This window comes from Centruroides vittatus, unplaced genomic scaffold, assembly GCF_030686945.1.
Source record: "Centruroides vittatus isolate TY-2023 unplaced genomic scaffold, ASM3068694v2 contig_575, whole genome shotgun sequence".
Taxonomy (NCBI): Eukaryota; Metazoa; Arthropoda; class Arachnida; order Scorpiones; family Buthidae; genus Centruroides; species Centruroides vittatus.
This window is the reverse complement of record NW_027122344.1, coordinates 727,893-750,426: the sequence shown is the minus strand read 5'-3', so window position 1 is coordinate 750,426 and position 22,534 is coordinate 727,893. Positions and strand designations below refer to the sequence as shown.

The following is a 22,534-nucleotide window of genomic DNA, read 5'->3' as shown; positions in this document are numbered from 1 at the left end:
TGTAAATATTGAGTAAAATAATTTGTTTTCTTTTTCAATGAATTGCGTTTTCAATAAAATTAAATATTATTTTTTATTTGCATACAGTCTTACAGTTTATTACAGTACATACAGAAATACAGTGTTTATTTTATCTACTTTATTAAGTGTATTATTGAATACATTCAATAACAACAAATACATAACAAATCTAAGCAAGAAATGAATCTAATCATTAAATAGATTACTTCATAAAATTTTGCATAAAATAAGGATTTGACTATAAAATTTTATTAAATATTTTAAAATTTGTAATTGTTAAGTAGATAATAAAATACGTTTCATCATAATAAAAATTAATAAAGAATTCAATTAATATTTCAATTCAACTCAAATTAATTATTGGAATTTGAAACTCAACTAAATTTGTTGTTAGGTTTATCAACATTCCAGAAATTAGTTGTAGATCAACTAATTCTATATTCAATTACAAATAGTCCATCTAAAATCAAAAAATATATTTATTGATTGATTTATATTTGCCAATAAATTTTACAATATGTTTTCTATTGACATGCAGAGAAACTCTATCAATACCCCCATTTCTTGATTCTCTAATAACTTAACATAATTTTTATTTATAACATATTTAGTAGAAATGAACATTAATAGTAAATAGTTTTTAAATAAAATTTCATATTTATGACCCAGAAATTTATATACCATCTCCTTAAATCTGACTTGTTATTTACAAAATTATAAACTTCTTTCTTCACAATATAAAAACTTTATATATTAAAATACTTTTTTGCTGAATTGATTACATACTAATTATTTATATAATATATGTTCACAAGCTATTCATCATATTCTATAAATGATGATAGCATTCATAATATTTTCACATTTCTATGACTTCGTCTTTTGAAAATAATCCAATTTGTAAATAAAAAGCTATTAATATAATGGGTGTATTCATAATATAAAATATTTACTGAAAAATAAATTTTGCTAATATGGTATTATAACTGGGGGGAACATATTCCTGACATAACCTGTACTTTTGTAACTATGAGCAATTTTAATAATACATAACTTTAATTTTTTTTTTTTTCCTATATCTTTGTAAATAGAATTAATTTATAAAATATTCATGTTTGGTACATGTACTGTTAATTTAGTCATTTAAATCATTCTGAAAAATAATTGTGATCTTTTAAAGATTATATTCTCCTCTTCTATAACATTTTAAGAATAAAATTCCATAAAACATCAAAAGTAAATACCTATAATTTTAATTGTATACATATATATTGTTATATTATATACAATTGCATATGTTTTTTAACTTTAGAATTTTCTTAAAATAATTATTTAATATATATATTATTTACACACTAAATTTCACTAAATATAGTATATAGTGTGTATATTACAGACATGGACAAATGTGGCTCTTTCTGAGTTACATGTGGCTCTTGCTGAAAGTGTTAATTTCTGCTTTTTATTATTATTTTTACAGTTTTATTTCCACAATTTTATGAAAATATGTTTATTAAAAAAATTCAATATTTGTTTTATATTATATTTATATTGTATAATAAAATCACGGTACAAAACTGCGGTACGGAATAAAAAAGTACAGAACTGCGGCTCCCATGCATTTTGCAAAACCTACATTTAGGCTCCCACTGAACTCTTGCTTGCCCACCCCTGGTATATTATAACAACACATTATAATCTTTCACCATAATACGGAAAAGAGTACTTATGAAAGAACAAGTATTCTCTGTAAATTTTAAAATTAATATAGGCTATAGATTTTCTATTAAAAATGAAAAAATTGATATACTCAAAATCTCAAATAAATCATATTAATTCCCATTATAAATATTCCTCTTGGGAAAATTTTACTTTAATTATTATTATTTTTTTTAATTTAAAATCATATTTTCATTTGCCAACAAAACTATTTCAATTATATTATCCTAGCATATAAAATGCTAAGAGAAAATAAATGGTGATGCTGGCCAAGGCTTACAAAAGGCCTGTTTATAAAATATATTCCCTAGCACTTTATATTTATAAATATATTTTTTTAATTTAAAATAGTTAAAAACATTTCATTGTATATATTTATTATTTTCAAATCAACTTCAATTAAGGAACATTTGATAATTCAATTAAATGATAAATTTTATAAAACAAATTAGAAGCTAGTTTGAATGTAAACTGAATCCTTTCATTCAAAAAAATTGTATGACTATTATCATCATTAATTTAAAATATTCATATATACAACTAAGTAATCCCGAGTTCTTGGTTAAATGTCATTAAAAACCATTCTTTTCTTTATAATCAATACTTAAAGTGTTTAGTGTTCAGTTCAATTAAATACAGACAGCATAAAAGAAATGAAAATTTTTGATTATAAAATAATTTTGCAATTACAATATGTAAATTTTTCATGAAATCTAAAAAACCATTGAATTATTTTCATTTTATTATATAACATAATAATATTTAAAAGACAGAGAACAAACTAATGAGTAGCATTAATTAATTTTGTTTTAATTTACATATTATAAATCAAATTGTATGTGTAAATATAAACATGCAAATAAGATAAATATAATTTATTTTATATATTTATTTTGTTTCTTATCTTAGTTTGCTTAATAATTAAATGTAAATATTTTATAAATGTTTTGCCTTATGTCAGTTAGGAATTTATTTTGTAAGTGTAAAATTATTAACATTTTTGATTTGAAGTTTTAAATAAAAATACTTAAATACAGTTTAAATGTAAATTAGTTTTAAAATTTATTATTTAATATTAAATAATACAGAGTTTGCAGTTACTTTATTAAGAAACTGAAATTGTAAAATCAAAAATAAACATTCTATTTGAATTTTGTTTATTGTAAAACTAGTAATAATTATAATAATAAATTAATATTGTATATAGTTTAATTTTTAGAATAAAAATCAACTTAGAAAGTTTTACACTTTATACATAATTTTAACTTTAATGAACTAAATTTAGTGAAAAAGTGCCTTACTAAAAATTATGACTAATCAATTTTAGAATATAATTAATATTTCCATATATATATTAATGAAAAAAGTGGTTTTTAATAAACCACTTATATCATATTTATAACCATTATATTTAAAGTCAAAACTCTATTTTTAAATATCAAAATTGGTCTCATTATTCAGATATTTTACATATTCAAACATGATAAAAACTGAATTTAATTTTAATCAGAATTCTCTGTTCAGAGATTCAAATAAATGAATTAACAATAAATAAAATATGAAAATGCTTAATACTTATTTAAACATATATATCTGTAGTATATAAGAATAGCTTAACAACATATAGTTGACATGTAAAGACCCCATAAACACCAAAAAATCAAATTTTACAGGAACAACAAAAGGAATTAAGAAAATCTTATGCTATTATAATAAACCTTCACATAATAGTCATATAAGTTGTAATCATGTAATTACTTAGATATACTACTGACTAAACAACAGAAAAAAGATTTAATCATTTACAAGGTTTCCTCATCAATGCAGACTGCCCAATTATATGAGCTTATTATAATGAACAATATAGCCAATTCTATTGGTCGAATGTTTGAGATTTTTATGAAACATGCATACTCCAAGGGCCTGCACAACTTGTCATAGTTGTGCAGACCCTAAAACTTATTGACATAAAACTTATTTGACCTGTAGTGGCATTTATGAGGTTTTCAAATGTCAAAAACAATATTCTAATTAGGAAGCATTACACATTAGATAGTTTCAGAAATTTTGTAATATATTTGTTGATACCTGTTGAGTCTAATAGGTACATTTGTTGATCTAACTCTTAGGGCTACCTCCCAATATTTAATAGCCTCAGGCAGGACGGTGGTCTAAAAGAAAAAGCTCATTAAACATTTATTGTAATAATAAATTTTCATTTAAAATAAAATAGTATTTAATAAGATGTAGTATACAATTTTATTTTAACAAATTTTTAATACAGTATAACCTCCAAATAGCATACACCATTGGGACTGAGAAGTTTGGGCCCACCAGTGGCAAAGTGGTCTTCATACCCTGAACACTGGGAGTTGGGTTTGCACCTTGCTCGGACAGGCTGGCCACGTGGATTTTTCCAGGTTTTCTCCATGTCTGTAATGCCTAAATAGGGCCAGTTTCCCTTAAAAGACCTTCTGGAAGGCATTCCCCCCTAGGCAGATTGCCCAAGTGTTGTGTTGCCATAACTTACCTCTAAAATAGCAGACAAACTTCTCAGTTTGTTTGTTTGTTTGTTTGTTGTCTGCTATTGGGAGGTACTGTACATGCCGATAGATATATCTTAGTTATATACAGAATTATTTTCAATAAAGGAGAAGGAAGTTAGAAAATATTCTGTAAAAATTAACAACAAAGTTATTTTCTCATTCAGTGGATTAAACAATATCTCTAAAATATTTTGTTGTTTTGATTTTACCATATTCAAATGCATATAACAAATATGATAGCAAAACCAGCTTTTATCTCTACACATAACATAACAAGCATATTTATTACCATGGATTTATGTGTGGAAAAAATTGTTTCCCAACATTATTCGTCTGATGGTTCATTTTTGGGCTGCAAATTGAAAAAATTGTAGATCTATAAATTTCCAGTCATCCATCCATCTGTCTTTCCTTAATCTCGAGATCAGAATTAGATAGATGAAAGATGAGACCAGATATGGAAACCTTGGGGACAGGATGCCCCAATTAACTATATATGAACTTCTGACGAAAACCAGAAGTCATGTTATTTAAATTCAAAAATTTTCTTCCTGAAAGGGGTTAACAGATGAGTGGCATGATTCTATTGCTACCAGGGAAAGTATGTTGTACAGGGGCAAGACACCATTAATTTGAAGTGGAGAGCATATATTTTAAATTAAATAAATTAAAAATATGATTAAATATTGCAGTCTGGCATTGTAACAATATCACAATAAATAGCTGCTTGTTGTATTTGCAATCTCCTACAAACTAAATATCTGTAAAATATATGCTTAAAAATAAATACCTACATTTCTGCATTTTTAATCCATAGTTCCTTCTTTTAATAATACACATTATAATTTTGTGAACAAATTATATATATAATGTACTAATATATAATATACAGTATTAGTATATTTGCCATTTTTTTTTAATGCTCCATTGGCATGCAATCCCCAAATTATTCTTAGTGGTTCCCAATTGTCACCATCAATTGAAATCTTGTAGAGAGTCATGATCTATATGTTAAGAATTGAAACTCTTAAAAATGTGAATTGCTATACAGTTGTACTGTACATATATTTATGCAAAGTACTTGTGAAAGATGGAAAAAGGACAAATGTTCATTTACACATAGAAATCCATATAAATCCATAAAAACATTTAAAATAATTTAATTTCATTTGAGTTTACTTAAATATTAATTAAAAATATATACATAGAAATGATACATCATTTTTTTTTTCATAAAATATTTTAGTTTCTGAATATTTCTTTTATTGCTATAATTTCAATAAACTTTAGATATTTTGTTGAAATTATTTATTAAAATATTAATATATAATATAAAACTGCATCAAAAAAGTTCATTTTTAGAAGTATTTTCATGTAATGTATAATGAGGATTTAATATAATAAATATTAGTATGTATTGGAGCACTTTATTAATATATGAATTATTGCTGTAATCCATCTCATATTTCTATATTTAATTCAATCAAATACTTCAGATTTTTTCATTTTAATTCAAAAATGCTTCTCAAGGAACATGTTTCTTTTGTAAGTGAGAACTTTCATACTTTTTTGTGTAAAGTATATTGTAAAATTTATTTTTTGTTTATCAGGAAGTTTCATTTCTGATAAATAACTGTAATTTTATTCAGATAATTTTTGAATAAATTATCTAAATTCAAAACCAAATATTAGAAATAAAACAGGTTAAATGAAAATAATACTTATAAACATCAGAATTTGAATATTAATTTGAAAATTTAATCTTAAATTTAAACTTCCAATCAATCAACTTAAAAACTTATGAAAAATTTATCTTGATAATGTATTTATAATATTTATACTTAGAATAAAAATACTAGTAATTGAATATTTCATTGTTAGAAAAAATTTTATATGATGATGAAATGATAATGCCAGATTAACTATCGGCTAGAAGTTGGCCAATTAATTTCAGTGTATTTATGTAAAATATTGTTGAGAATAAATTCAGATAGATTTTAGAATCAATGATTTATATTGATGAGTTTTATAATAAAAATTTATAAGATAAGTATATTATATTTCAGATATTTTAAAGATTATACCTATATGGACTTTACTAAGGACCAATGTTACTGGTGTAACTCTGAAGAATATTCATTGATCCATCTTTTAAAGGATTGCGATAGATTTGCAAAATACTGTCAAAAATATGATATCGCGGAAATAATATTCACAAATCAAAATCAAGATTATAATCTTGAGATAAATTAAATAATTTAACGATAAATCAAATGTGTAGAATAAATAACTAATGAGTTAAATAATTATGAAATTAATTGATATAAAATATTGTTAATAATGTACCTAGCTAAACAAAACAAAATATTTAAATCTAAACAAAAATTTATATGAATTGCTGTATATTTATTGTATTCAAGAAAAATAATGTGAATTGGAATAATTGTTGACCAACTGTTGTAAATTTATAAATTACATGTGTAATAACCTTCTGTAACAAGGTTTACCTTAGTACAAATAAATAATTTTTAAAATATAAAAAATAAAATATTTATAATAATATTAATACAGATGATAATTTCTATCCATTTTTTGCAATTGTTCATAAGTTTATATCCTTTTTTAATATGTAATATTATAAGGTATAGTTTGCCATAACTGTGCCTCTTGACTAACATTTAATTAAAAATTTCATGAATATCCTGTTTGGTTATATTGTATTTTTTTTTATAAAGCAGGAAATTAGAACATAGATACTTAAAAGGTCATATAGCTTTGTTAGAATACATATAAATAATAAAGTAATAAAGTACCATACTTCATATTATATCAGCATGTATAAAAATGATACCATAATTAAATTTTTATCAACATGCTAAAAAAATTTTTTTGAAAACTATTATTTTAATGTTACATAAGGAAACATAAAATACCTAAATACTTGGTCTATCAGAAAATATTCTTTAATGTCAATGTATGATTTTAACTGCTAATTAAATCATCATGAAAAGAAAACTATTTACTAATCTTAGAGACCAGAGTTTTCTCAAATTTTAAAATTTTTACTAAACATTGTTTTTATCATCAAATAAGATGTTGAAATACACACAATACTATGTATGGATAAAAATCTATCATAAGAAAAGACAAATAAATTCAAACAAAAATGGAAAAGCAGCAGTAGGAAGATTTTAAATAATAATATAAATAGTGTTATGTTCTAAAATTTATTTAAAATCAAAGATTCTCATTGTTGTTATTACTTAAAAAACATGCCACATATTTTAAAAATTATGTAAGTACCATTTTAAAATAGGGCCGCTGCAATGCTATGGTTGGTGTTCCACCAATGTGTGCCGAGTACCTACATCTGTTGGCTAGCCAAAGACGCAATTACGAAAGCATTCATTCATTTTACGTTTGTTTTTGTGTGTTTAAAATGCCTCAGACAATTGAAAATCCCGCTGATTGTGAAGTATGTGCAGTGATTCGTTTTTTTTAATGCAAAAGACATGAAAGCGGCTGGCATTCGTCAGCAGATTAGTGATGTGTATGGAAAAAACATTATGAGCGATGGAATGGTAAGAAAATGGGTTAGAGCATTTAAAAATAGATGTACTAATGTCCATGGTGAGGAGCATAGTGGGAGACCATCTGTCATTACTGAAGACTTGGTGCAGAAAGTGTTGCAAATGTTTGAGAAAATAGATGCTTTATGATTTCATCATCCAAAACAAAACGCGTGGCAAGTTCAGTAAAGGGATTGTTTTGCTTCGTGACAATGCCCGTCCACATGTGGCTCAACGAACCCAAGATCTTATCACATCATATGGCTGGGAACAACTTGATCACCTCCGTATAGCCCTAATCTAGCAACTAGTGACAACCACTTGTTCCTCCACTTGAAAAGGCATCTAGGCAGTCAGTGCTATGATGATGTCAAACGCTGTGCTGCAGTGGTTAGTAAATAAGGCAGCAGGTTTCTATAAGGATGGAATTCAGAAGCTGGTTGTATGATATGAAAAGTGCCTTCATATTGGAGGAAATTATGTTGAAAAGTAGATTATGGTACATGCTTTCGTGTAAGAATAAAATTATTTTAAAAATTGCAGTTGTTTTTTTTTTAATATCAAAGCGGTACTTACTTAAAAAGCATGCCTCGTATATGTTTAATATCATATTCTCAACATGACTTTCCACAATGTTTCTTTCTTATAATGATTCCAACAATACTTGATTACACAGAAGTATATCAATTAAATAATATATAATGCTGATCAGTAGGAATTTAAAGTTTTATATTCACTATTTTTCCTTCAGAAGAATCTGATTTTTGTTTTAATTTAGTATTGTATTTTTAGATTGGATATTTCAAATTCAAATTAATATTGCTGTTGTTTAAATTTAAAACAGCTTCATTAGATTAATACAATATAATAGCAAAACAATTAATACTGTATACACATACTGCAAATAATATGTCAAGTGATTGTAATTAAAGTACAGTACCTCTATTCAATGCTGTCTAATTTGCAATCAATTGCAATTTGTAATTCAACTAAATTTGGTATAATGACATTTCAGGACATGTTTTTACATTTCTGTAAAAACAAATTAATACCAAAACTCACCATTTTTATTGTTTTAGATCTTAATCAATACAAGATGGTATCAAAACTTCTGGGACTGGTCCCATTACAAAAAAGTAATTACTTTTTATTTATATTTGGCTATCATTGCCTTCAAAGTACTCCCCTTGTGGATTGATACATCACTCCCAGTGCATCTGCCACTTTTAGAAAGCTCTCTGAAAGTCTTTTTCTTCAAGAGTGTCAAGCACTTTCTGTGATTTGCATTGAATTGCCTCCACATTTTCAAAATGGTGACCTTTCAGCTTTATTTTCATCTTCAGGAACAGGAAGAAATCACAGGGAGCCAAATTGGGCAAGTAGGGTGAATGAGGAAAAGTTGTGATGTTTCAGGCTAAAAACTGACATGTTAGCAATGCTCTATGAGCTGGTGCATTGTCATGATGGAGGACCTAGTTGTGTTGGTTCCAGAGCTGAGGTCTCTTTCGCTGAATGTTCTCCTTCAGTCATCTCAGAACATTACAGTAGAACTTGGCATTGACGGTCCTGCCCTCAGAGACAAATTCACGCTGCACAATCCCATAAATGTAAAAAAAAATCATCATCATGCTCTTGGTCATGCTCTTGACCTGCCTCATCTTCTTTGGTCATGAAGATGTTGGGCTTTTCCACTGTGAAGACTGTTGTTTAGTCTCTGGTTCATAATCTTAGACCCATGTCTCATCCCCAGTGATGATCGTCGACAAGAAGTTTGGGTCATCCATGATCAGCTGATGAAGATCCTCACACACTTTGACACATGTGCCTTCTGTTCTAGTGTCAGAAACCTGGGCACAAACTTTGCAGAGATGCAGTGCATGTTTAAATCCATCATCAGGATTGCCTGCACTGTCCTGAACAACACATTGATGATGGCAGCAATGTCCACAATGGTTCTCCAACATGCACAAGTTACCTAATTTTTTTGAATTTTTTGGATGTTGTGCTTGTGGATGGTCGACCTGTCGTCGTCTTCTAGTGATGTTCTGTGATCCTTGAAATGTGCATGCCACTCGAAACACCTTGTTCTACCCATTGCACCATCCCCATAAGCCTGCTGAATCATTTCAAAGGTTCCCTTTCCAGTTTTGCCAAGTTTAACACAGAATTTGATGTTAGCTCTCTGTTCGATTTTGACATCCATGCTGAAATCACAGATGGGCCTGCATGTGTAGTCACTCAACTCCACATAGCACAAAAACTGTTGTTCACAGAATGACGCCACTCGGTATACTAATTCCCAATGGTCAGTAATGTCCACAGCTGCCAACACATTCCCGTGCTGCACTCTATTATCGTGCTACAAGACCAGTCCCAGAACTTTTTGATACCACCACATATAATTTTCATGTTATTGAGGACATGTTGAAAATTTGGTAGCCTTAAAAAACAGCATCATGTTGCATGCAAGAAGAATCACAGAGGATCAATTATGGTTGGCCATTGATCATACAATTCATCATTTTTAGGTTTTGCACCTTCAGAATGGAGACCACATTGAGCAGTATTGCATCACTAATGTCTCTGTTTAGCTTTTCATATGCAAATAAAATGTTTGTTGCTTATATTACCGAAACTGCCATAGTGACGAGTTTTAGTACTAATTTTTTTTTACAGAAATGTCTACTTCAGTCCTAAAATATCATCAGCTTCATCATACTAAATTTGCTTGCATTGGAATGCTAAATATCTGGACAGTACTGTATAGAGAGACTTTAATTATGTTCATACACACATGTATACAGTACTTTAATAATATTAAAAACTTTAAATTATGAAAATAACATATAACTATTATTTATGTTTATATTTATTAAAATCTAAAAAGGTAAATTTATGAAATAAAGTAATAAAGCCAACATCTTACATTTATAACTTGAAACTTTTCTTTTGGAAGCCTGAAATATTTAATTTTTATATTTAATATTTTGTGAATATCATTTCTCTGTAAGTTAAAAATATTAAATTAATAAATAATTATTTTAAAATTAATTAAATTTATTATGTATTATTATTATTTACTTATACAGGATTTAATTAAATTTTAAACTGATTCAATTTTAAAATTATACCAACAAAATTGAATTATCTCAAATATTTTTCAGAATTCTTTTTAACGTGTAAGACATTAAAAAAATAATAGTTCATTTAATATAAAATCCAATTATTATTAATGAATTTTTAATAACAAAAATGTTGGTATTTTTTTTTTATTCTAAATTAATTAAAATTGATTTTTTAAGTTACATTAAAAGATATTTTAATTATAAAATATTTATTCAGTTAAGGACAATAAATATTACAATAACATGTAAACTTGAAATATATAAATAAAAAATATACCTTTATCTACTGTATATATTTTGAAATAGAGAACAAAAAATATTACTAAGAAAAATATTTGATAACAATTTAGAAATTGTTTTGAAAGGAATAAAAACTTTGAAATTAATGAAAAAATTTAATTAAACTGTATTAATTTTTTTAACATATTAAAAAATTCTTATCTTATTATCCAAGAATCAATATTTTAAACTTTAAACAGTGCTATTTTAGAAATGTCTTTAACAAAACAGTCATAAATTTCATTTATTTTAGCAAACTTAGCTTTAGAATTTTTTAAACAAACATTTATAAATTTTGATTATTTTTGCTATTGATACTGTATTGAAATTTTCATTTATATTAACTGAAATAATAGTAAATATAATTAATTTATAAATTTACTTATATAAATTATGGTTTATAAACTTAAAACTCTAAGAAATTAGTGTGTTAAACCTAATAAGGCAAAGTACAGCACCTAATAAAATTAAATCTGTAATATTTTAAATAAAAGAAAACTGAGCTTTTCGGGTAATATTTAATTTCTAAAGCATTTATATCTTATTCGATAAAGTGTATGTAAATAAATTTCAGAAACTCCTAATTAATATTGCCAAAAGTTTTTATTTTTAATAAATTTCTTAAAATGTTTGAGCAATTTTGGCAATAAACTGAATATAATTAATGAAAATAACAAAAGCATAAATATTTTTTATAGAAAAATTTCTTAAGATTCTGTATTAACAAAATTGTTATCAACTTATTACTATTCTTTTAATTTATAATTTAGTGTTGTATTGTTAAAATATGCATATAAATATGCATATTTTCTGCATTGATAATTATATTAATGATAAATCCAAAATACAGACAATATTTAATTACTTTTGTTATTAGTCCAAATTATTACTAAGTATATTGAGAATTTAATCAATAATTGTGATACTTATTCACAAATGTGATATTAAACAAATATTTTTTCATTTTATTCTATTATAACTATTTTATCAAAATTAATATTTATAAAACATGATATATTTTTAATACTTATTTTAACTTATAACTTACCTGTGAACACTTTTATCATAAAAAATTTTTATTCTTAATGGTTGAGTTATACTTCTTTTACGCACAATATGAACTGGTTCTAGATGAACATGTTGAATCTATAAAATAATTATTTTTGAAACATATAATTACCATAAAAATTATTAGACAATTTAATTATATTGAACCAACTTAAAAAATTCCTAACTGGATTAGCCAAATTACATCTTGTTTGGAATTTTTATTAGGTCATTGACCTCAGATTCAAAATATCAAATGTGCTCATGATTTAAGCAAACAAAAATTCTGATTTCTATTGTATTTCATGATAAATAAAACATTATTAGAATTGTTATATATGCTATTAATACAATATTACATTGATAAGCTTCATAATTTGAATAATAATTAAATTTTTCAGAAAATAAAAAATTTAATAATTTTAGCATTCAATCTTAATATTTTTTTCACTAAAATTTAAAAATATTTATTTATTATTGGTTTTATTGGCAATATCTTTATTTGCATTTGAGTTGGATTACTTGTATTTTGAATTAATTAAATTACAAAATTCTTTAAGATAATTTTAAAAATCTCTAATGCCAGCTGAAAAAATCAATATATTAAATAGTTGAAATAATACAAATATTACTGTTTTAAATAAATTAATATAGATAAAAGCCTAGTGTCATGTATAAATTACACTTCATTGTGTTGAAATAATAAATAAGAAGACAGACATAGTTTCATATATAAGAAGCTTAACTGATACTTAAAATGTTTTTTCAAATATAAAGCAATGCTTAACATATAAATAACTAATAATAATTTTACAAAGTAATAGAAAATAACTTTTCTTAATTAAAACACTATCTTTAGAATGTCACATATTAAAAAATTATTTGTAATTAATATAAAATCTAATAAATTTAAACTTAAATTTTCATGAACATGCATAAGGTTTATCAGTCCTTTTTTTATGATCTATGATAAAATTCTCACTTATAAAAATAAATATTTCAATTACCTATGTTATATAACAGAATTAAATTATATTTTAAACTTCAAATTTACAGTTTACATTGAGAACTATCTGAGAACAAAAATATTTGAAAGTTTATATTTTCCTATAGTAAATAATTGCTTGTTTAATTAAATATATTTTTTCAAGTATTTTAGATTTAGGATATATTCAGGAATTCTTTTGAAAATGTTCTAAGGATTTCAAGGATAAATAAAATTAAAACACATACACTATAATAAATGAAAGAATTGTTAAAAATTGTGTCTTTATAATGAACTACTTAACTTGAAAACTATTATTTTTTACAATTGTTTTACATAAAAATTTTAGGTTTTGGATTGTTCTATTTGTTGTATTTTAAGACGATTTTAAATATTCAGTAAATACTCGACTACTTTTTAAGTTGTCCATTTCTTTCATTCAATGCATATTGCAATGCATATTGAATTAGTTTTAACATAATGTTACCTCTATCTTTTAAGAAGTTAATTTAAAGTATCTTCTAAAACAGGAGGATAAAATTATTTTGATAAATGTGTTAATAAAGCAACGTGGATGCATTTATTATTATTTCTGTATCTCTTTAATGCATAATTTTAAAGTAAGCTGTAGTTTAATGATTAAAGAAATGTAAAAATATTTCATTTGAATAAAATAATCTTTTATTTTTTTACAAAAAATTTTCTAACTTAAATCTTTCTTTTAATGTTGCATTACAACTCTTCAAATAAATATTTAGTAAGTTTCTATTTTTTTATACATCATAGCAAATTCAAAATTTTTTAAAATTTGTCATATTCTATTATGTAAATAATATTTTAATTCAATTGGATAACACAATTTATTTCAAAAAAGACAAAAATTATTATTAACTTAAAACTAAAACCATTCTAAACTGCAATTTGATAGAAGCTAAAAGTATATAAATTTCCTTTAATTGAAATTTATTTATGTCAATAATTCAACCTATATTCATATTTGGATAGACTTAAAACATTTCAAAAAAGACACTTTATTATAATTAACTTTGGAAATTTTGTTGAATTTTGCTATATTTAAATATAGCAAAATTCACACAACAGTAATATATTGAATATAGTTTTATTATTTACTAATGTTTTATTAAGTAATATTTTTGCTATTCTTCGGAACTTCCAAAACAAGAGAGAGAAATTCCCAAAGCAGTTAAAAAAAATAAAATCTTTAATGACTTATTTTTCTTCTACTTTAAACATTGAATGATCTAATAATACAAAATCTATTTAAATACGTAATAGACAGAACTATATAAAAGATTACTTATTTTTGCCTAAAATCTTAAGCAATTTTGCTTGAGTCAAATGAAATCAGTAATTGAATGACAGAAATTTAGAACAGTGTTTTCAAATTCTAATATGAGTAGGCTTAATACTAGTAATATGCAAAAAGACTTTTATAATAAATTGGGAAAATATCTAAAAATTTTTACAGGATTTTAAGTTTACATAAAAAAACAACCTTCATAGTTTTAATAAACTTACAACATATCTGGATTCTTTTTAATTAATTTTTATATAATAAACAAAAATGAGATTTAATTTGTTTACAAATTATATGGATTGAGAACTCAATTGTAATATCTTTAATATTAATAAAAAATTTTAACATATTAATTGTTTCAAAATAATGAAATTACCTATCCTAAATTTATAATAAGTATGCATGATATACAGTATAGAGGGTGTAATGAAATATTTTATAGATAGATTCTACAGTGAAAATAAACTTAAAATCTTTTATAAATGTTTTTTAAATTCCACGTTGATTTTGCCAAAAAAAATCAAATAAGAAACTAACTTTAAACCGCCCACAAAGATGACACAGAAGTGAAAAACAAATAACTGTGTTACCAATGCACACAAACTGAAGCTTTATTTTTAATGTTGAAAATTGTTTTTTTATTGTATACATGGAAATTGAACTGTCAAAACGTCCTCTGCATCCACGGAGAACATTCCGAGCAGTTCTTGTAAGTTATTCTGTTTAATTTTGTAAAAAGACAAAATATTATTCAAAGTAAATTTACATTGAAAAACTCTTGCTTTACAATAATACTTTTTTTACTGTAAAGCAAATGGATAATGCAAGATCTTAAAGTGGCTAGGCTTTGTGTACACTTATTACAGTAGAGCCTACTTGGGCAACATTTAGTTACCTCAATCTGTTGACAGAAGCATAAAAAATACAAACTTACTTTAAAGATTTGACAACTGTAGTGTTAGTACTTTGGCAGGGAATTTGAAAAGTTTGGCAGGCCAATCTCAAAAATGAAGCAGATTTTGAAATAAATTTATATTTTAAGCTTATTTTTTGAATTTAGAATTTATCCATGAAATATTAGCATAGTTTCATTACATCTTGTTTATACTACCATATGTTCTTTATACACACATAACATACACACACATATATATATATTGCTTTTTATGCTTTATATATATATATACATGCATAAAAAACAATTATTTTAAAAATAATATTTTAGTATAACTTGCAGAAATATGCAATTTTGAAAGAAATTTAAAATTATTAAATTTTAAAATTTTGTTTAAGTTTCAAGCATTTATTAATTGAAAACTTGTTTAATGGAATATGTAACAGACATATTACATTTATATTTAATTTATATGATAATGCTTTTCAAACAGTTGTATTTTTGTACTTAAATTATCATAATAGATAGTATAATAATAATAAATTTTGTCTTTCTTAATATAATTTTAAAATTCTATTATGAAATAAAATATTAAATAGGTATATAACAATGGAAAAAAATCAAACAAATATATATCACTGCAGTAGAGATTTTTATTATTAAAGCAATAAATTTAGGTTATTATTACTTTAGAAATCTTTCTTTTAAAATTTATTGTTGATGGCAAATAAAAATATATCTTAGTCTTTTTAATATAATTATATAAAACCAAGAATACTATAAAACCTAATAACTGTACTATAAATTATCTTATCTAAAGATATTACACCACAACAAACTTAAATTCAAATCTATTACCAAATTTGTAAATTCAATTTTTTAATTACATTTTTAAAATTTAATACAGATACTTGAGCCATTCTTACTACTACTCCACTAACTTAGTTATCAAAAGAATCTAAAGAAAATCTTTTGAAAATAACCTTTTAAATTGTTAACTGATTCAGCTAAAAGATTTAAAAAATTGATCATTGTAAAGCTTATAGATCTTGCCAGTTTGGTAACTAATAAATAAATTTATATCAAAGACATATATGATCAAAATTATTAAATATATCCACTTCAAATATAGAAAGTTAACATGTACTGAAAAAACTAAAATATTGTAACTTTAGTTATATATGAAAAAAAATAATATACAATCAAACAAATCATGAAATATGATAAAAATGGCTGGCTGGAAACTTGAAAACTACTGAAATTAGATTTAAAAAATAAATCCAATAAATTTGATATATCCAACAATTTAACTATTCCAATATAGGATAACTGTCATCTTGTAGAAAAACTGTAACAGGTATTTGAGAAAAAAAAAATCCCAGATAAAACCTGTCTGCTGTAATATTTAAATGATGCAGTCTTTCGCAGATTGTACAAGCTTTTTACATTGGAACGCATAGTCATGATATTCTGAAAATAAATCGATCGTTGATAGGAAAAAACAGAGAAGAGAAGTAAAAAAATTTGGTAAATGACAAAAGAAAACGATTTGTCGCTTCAGCAGAACTGAAAGTGACGTCGACGACGTTCATTAATCACCATTGTTTGTTGCTCCCTTATAAAAGACGGTGATTGGTTTGGTGTGAGATTCGATTAAACGAATTTTATTTCTGTAGTTGTGGAGGAAAAAGTCGAAGTTCACTGGATGTAGCCACTATCTCATCGGTAAAAAGTAACATGGTTCAAAATCCAAGTACAATATGACAGCAGATAAATTTACAACGGAATGCTATAGGCTATATTATAACTTATCGGCATTATTTAAGACAACGTAATATTTAATAGTCAATTTACTTTTATTGACTTTTGAATAATATTTAAGCTTTAAAATTTTTAATTATATTATAAACACGATTTGATGCGAAGACGGATTCAAGAACAAATCTTAGACGGGCCGATTTTTAATTCTTTTAATACAGACAATATAAAAGTTTTATCGCTTTCATAAAAATGGAAAAATGTAAATCAAAAGTAATTATAAAAATATTAAAATATAAACATAGTTTTAAAGAAATAACGAAGCCTCTGTTAGCAATAAAAAGTCGGAGGGCTATTGCCCGTCGTCTGTCCCCCAGTAGGCGATTTCGGCTTAGCGAAATTGAATTTTTGATTTTATCAACGATAAGAAATTTAAAATTTACATTTTAAATATAACAGACGTTAAAATGTTTTCAAAGTTTTTCTAATTTCGATTTAACATTCGAAATTACTTTTGCAGATATATGAATATAATTAAAAATGCCTTAATGGATTTACACAATTATTATTGTAATTTACATCTTTTACAACTTTTAAACTTACTTTTATATATTTTAACATTTTGTTTGTAATGTGCCGTCTGTGTTTGGGTTAATTTAAAGACGTGTAAGACCACAAATCAATATTAGCATAAAATGTTTCCAAGTTTTTTTTTTTGATAGAGCAACACGGAAGAAATGAGATTCTGTTGCTTCATATTATCCCTCCATTTCCATTTTATCCGGCAGATATCACATCGTATTACATATTATCAGAATCATTTATATTTTCCTAACTAAATTAATGATTTAGTTTAATACGGTTCGAACGAATTCATTTCCTGTCGTCCACAGTAAATCATACTAGACGACTTTTATCGTTTAGAAAGAGCAGGTAAATGGAATGGGAATGGAGAATTACAAATTGATTTTAGATAAGTTCAATGGTCAACTACAAATTGTCTTATCACAAACACCTCGCTTAATCAATGGACGTGACAGAAAGCCAACAGTGATGTTGCAAATGAGAAACAGATGGCGGCAATGATGGACGAACTGCATCTTGAACAAAGTCACTTTCATGCAATGGAGCGATATCGAAACATCGTCAAACTAATTACCGTTAATGAAAATCATTCATTAAAACAATTTTCCTATATATTTATATATTCTTTTTTCCTCCTCCATGTCTGCTCGATTCCCCCACTTTCGACTTTTCCAGACAACAAGCATCTTTCACTTAACGTTAATTGCTTTTGCATGTTCCTCCTTCTGTTGCGTACAATAGCTGATATGTGACATAGAACTTCATCACACGTTTCTTTCAACGCCGTAATTGTTCTGCCCAATAATTTTCGGCATTCCTTTTGAAACTTTTTAGCAGAATTTATTCTGACCGAATAAATTAATTTATAGACTAATTTACGACATTTATAATTTAAACAGACTTTAAACTGTTCTAAAGGAAGTATTCTGAATGGAGTCGTTTCCTAAACAAACTACCTTACAGAAAATGCGTAAATGCAGCTGTATTGTGCAACTATCCGTCGCCAAGCAACGTGACTAGAAAAGTCGGTCTTTCTGTCTACAGATAGTGATATATATTCATGTTTGAATATTCATTCCTGCAATCCAGTAAACCGAGTAAAGGAAGAACTTTGAAACTTAGATTTGGTGGAAGATAAAAACCACAATTAGGTGCGCTTGTAATGATTCTGACAGATCAATCGCGTCTTTCCCAAAATCTGCAGTCCAAAATCACGTCATTCGTTCACGCAACTAAATCACGCTATTCGTGAAGAGAAAACGCATCCGTGACGTCATTCACCTTTAGACTATTCTACAGTTTTCCACTCGGATGCTATTTTTAGTCGACAGATTGACCTGGATAGATTTGATCCCCCAATAACCCATCGAGTGTCTTCCAAAACATTTATCAACTGAAAACCAGATATAACGACAGTTCTATATCACAGAAAACTTATTCTGAGCCAAAGCAGCCAAGCATAAGAGAATTCCATTTTCAACGACAGAAGAAAATGGATCGGTGTGTGTTTGCACAGACGGAAATCCACTTGAATACCGGACGTTCCTAGTTCAACATTCTGATCTGAAATTCATACAACGAGGTATATAGTAGTTCAATAGTCAACTATACAATTATAAAATTAGCTCTTAAGGTGTAAGTTATTCCGTTAAGCACGTTATTATTCAACATGTAACGAAAAAAGGGAATTTACGTAAGTCACGCGCGATAAAATGTAAAACAATAATAATAAAATGGCATTAACTTCTCGTACTTCAAGGTTTCATCCCGTAAACCACTAAAACCATAAAATATTATTTATGGTATGTTTCATAGCATAGCATGTTAAAACACAATCACTAAAAATGTTTATATTATATGAATTTGTTGATTTTTTTCGGAAAGTATCGCATTAATAGTTGGGAAAGCAATTTACATTCTCTGCATACTTTAAATTATTATTATCGTATTAATGAGTGTATCATTTAATGGAATTCTGCCGTAATGGTTGGAATTTGATTTAATTTTAGAAAGTGTAATGAAGTTCGCTGGTGTCTTCTTTGAAAAATACCGATTAATAAAACATTCTAAAATTTTCAATTTATTCATATTCACTAAACGCATTAAAGTATGCGTGAATTTCCCTCGCGTTTGCTATGCAATGATATATGTTCTCCTGCAAAACTATTTTTCATTACGGACTAAGTTTGGAGTTTAAGTAGTTATTCCGAGGTGAATTAATCCACGGTGGAGTAACTTCATCATTTACGTAAAATTATATACATTTCATGTGTAAAAGTATTTTTGAAAGAAGCTAAAATTGTTTTCTAGCATTTTGCAAAGTTTTATGTGCTTTCAATTCTCAATATTGTATTTTCATTTATAAAGCTATTTATTATTATCGTAAATTTAAATTTCAATACAAATTATCGTTCTGATAAGCAAATATTTGTTTCATTACATTTCCGACGTATAAGTATTTGCTTCAAATAATTTAAAATTGAAATTTCCTAATTCTGAAGACTGAAACTTTTTAAAATTAAGAAAACTTTCTTTTGTGACGTCATTACAATTCGAAAATTCAAATTTCTTATTAAGAAATATGATAGCGATATTGGCCTAAGCTGAAAAATAAAAATAAAATTTTAATTAAAAAACTGTACATTATTCATAAGTTTTAGTGGATAATTTAATAAATAACTCATATTGATAAAATCATAATAATTGAAATTAATTTTAGAAAGACGTTTAAATACTCAAATATCGAGCGTAATTTTATATATTTGACAACTTTTTATAGAAGAGTTTATTCAGATTTAATAACATTATCCTGTTATATTCCAGAGTTAAAATGAATGAAAAAATTTATCCAGTTAAGAATCATTTTAATAAAAAATTTAGTCAAATATTTTAATTCAATAAATGAAATATTTGCTGAATTAATATTTCCAGGTTTTTTGAAACATCTTACATTTATTAAATACATTAATCATGTCCTGTTAAATGCAAAACATGATCTTTCTACATTATTTTTAAAATAATGTTTACGATGGAATTTATGAATAAAACTAAATATTTAATCAATTAAGCTTTAGATTAATCTGTTTATAACAATTCAATATCCAGAAGCTAGCTTTGTAATTTGTTCTAAGTACATTATTTACAGAATAAACTATTATTTTTTTTCCTTTCTTATTAAAATATTTTGTTTTCTTTGTAGAAAACCTGTTAGATTGAAATTAATTAATTTTAATTATGTTAGTCAATGTTTTTATAAACTTTATAAAATTTTTCGTGAAGTGAAAATATTTATTCTATGTAAAAAGTAAAAACACAGAGTAAAAATATTGTCAAGATGAATAAAAATAATCTGAAAACAACATAATATATACATTCTGTCGAAAGATACTGATTATAGTACTGCTTATCATAGCAAAATTAGAACGATTGATTATCTATAAATGCTTGAAATGTCGATTCTCAAGTCATTTGACATATATTAAATTTAATACCGGATATACAAATTAAGTAAAATTTAAATAGTTTGAAACACTGGCTTAAAGGAATTCCAAAAATAGGATAACGGAAATGTTCTTTCTTTTTGTTTTAGTTGTTTTTTATTGTTCACTTTCGTTATAGTAAAAAATATCTTGTTTTTTTAATATAATAAAAAAAAACAAAATATCTTCCTTTTTACTATTTTTTTTAAAATTTTCTAGAAAAAACTTTAATAAACAATACAAAAAAAAACATTTTTTCTTGGTCGGATAGATGAATTTTTATCGTTCTTCTTGTATCTTAAATTTATCAAGATAAACATTAATTAAAAATGGAAACATTCTGTATGTAACTATGTCATTTTATTTATGTTAATATGGTTCTATATACGGATCAAATATTAAACAAACGCCCATTCGACGATTTCTTGTCAATTACAAAATGCGAAATTAAAAATGATTACAATTCCGAGAGATTTGAGAAAATTTCGAACCGCACCCAATCCATTGTGAATACTTTAGAATATTCCCACGACTGAAAAAGAGATTTCCCGTAATCGAAAAGCTAAATAACAATTTAATGAACATTCATAATAACAACATAGTCTTATGCTTCCATTAATAAATATAGCGCTTTTGAAATGACAACATAAAAAAAAAAAAAGTGAATGTGGTTTAATGACCATCTGTTATGTTATATTTTTACTTATAACATTTTAAATACACGATTAATAATGGAAAAAATTATCCTTTACACTATTCCTTACATATTTAAAAACATTTATGATCTAACCTACAGTACACGTTTACTTCATTGTTTTCAAGTCTTTTCAGTATTTATTTGAATGAAATATAGTAACCAGTTCGTGACGTTAATATAATAGCCAATTTGCACATGAATTTCTAGGAATATAATTGTAATGCAAAGTATCTGGAGATTCGCGCGCAGATTCTTGGCAAATTACAGAGAAATTATTTCATTAAAACTCTCAAATTATGATGACTGCTTTTAAAACTTAATACCAACTATTGAATGAATAGCAGATAAATAAAACAATGAAACAGGAAACGCAAAATTGAATTAAAATCTTTATCTTTCCAAATCAAAGATAGATCAATGCAATAGAAAAAGACTTAACAATTGATTGCTTGGAGACATAATAAATTTAAAAAAATACAGTATAACTGTATCTCTATTTGCTAAAAATATT

At 25.4% G+C, this 22,534-nt stretch overlaps 1 protein-coding gene across 1 annotated transcript in view; it reads right to left on the bottom strand.

The window, feature by feature from the left end:
• Invadolysin (leishmanolysin-like peptidase, invadolysin) overlaps positions 1-22,534 on the bottom strand; it is an 85,544-nt gene that overhangs the window by 28,267 nt on the left and 34,743 nt on the right. Inside the window, exons 2-4 of the mRNA XM_067274942.1 lie at positions 12,308-12,405; positions 10,782-10,812; positions 3,829-3,911 (exon numbers count right to left, since the gene is read on the bottom strand). Coding sequence (XP_067131043.1) covers positions 3,829-3,911; positions 10,782-10,812; positions 12,308-12,405 — 212 coding nt within the window. The remainder of the gene's footprint in view (positions 1-3,828; positions 3,912-10,781; positions 10,813-12,307; positions 12,406-22,534) is intronic.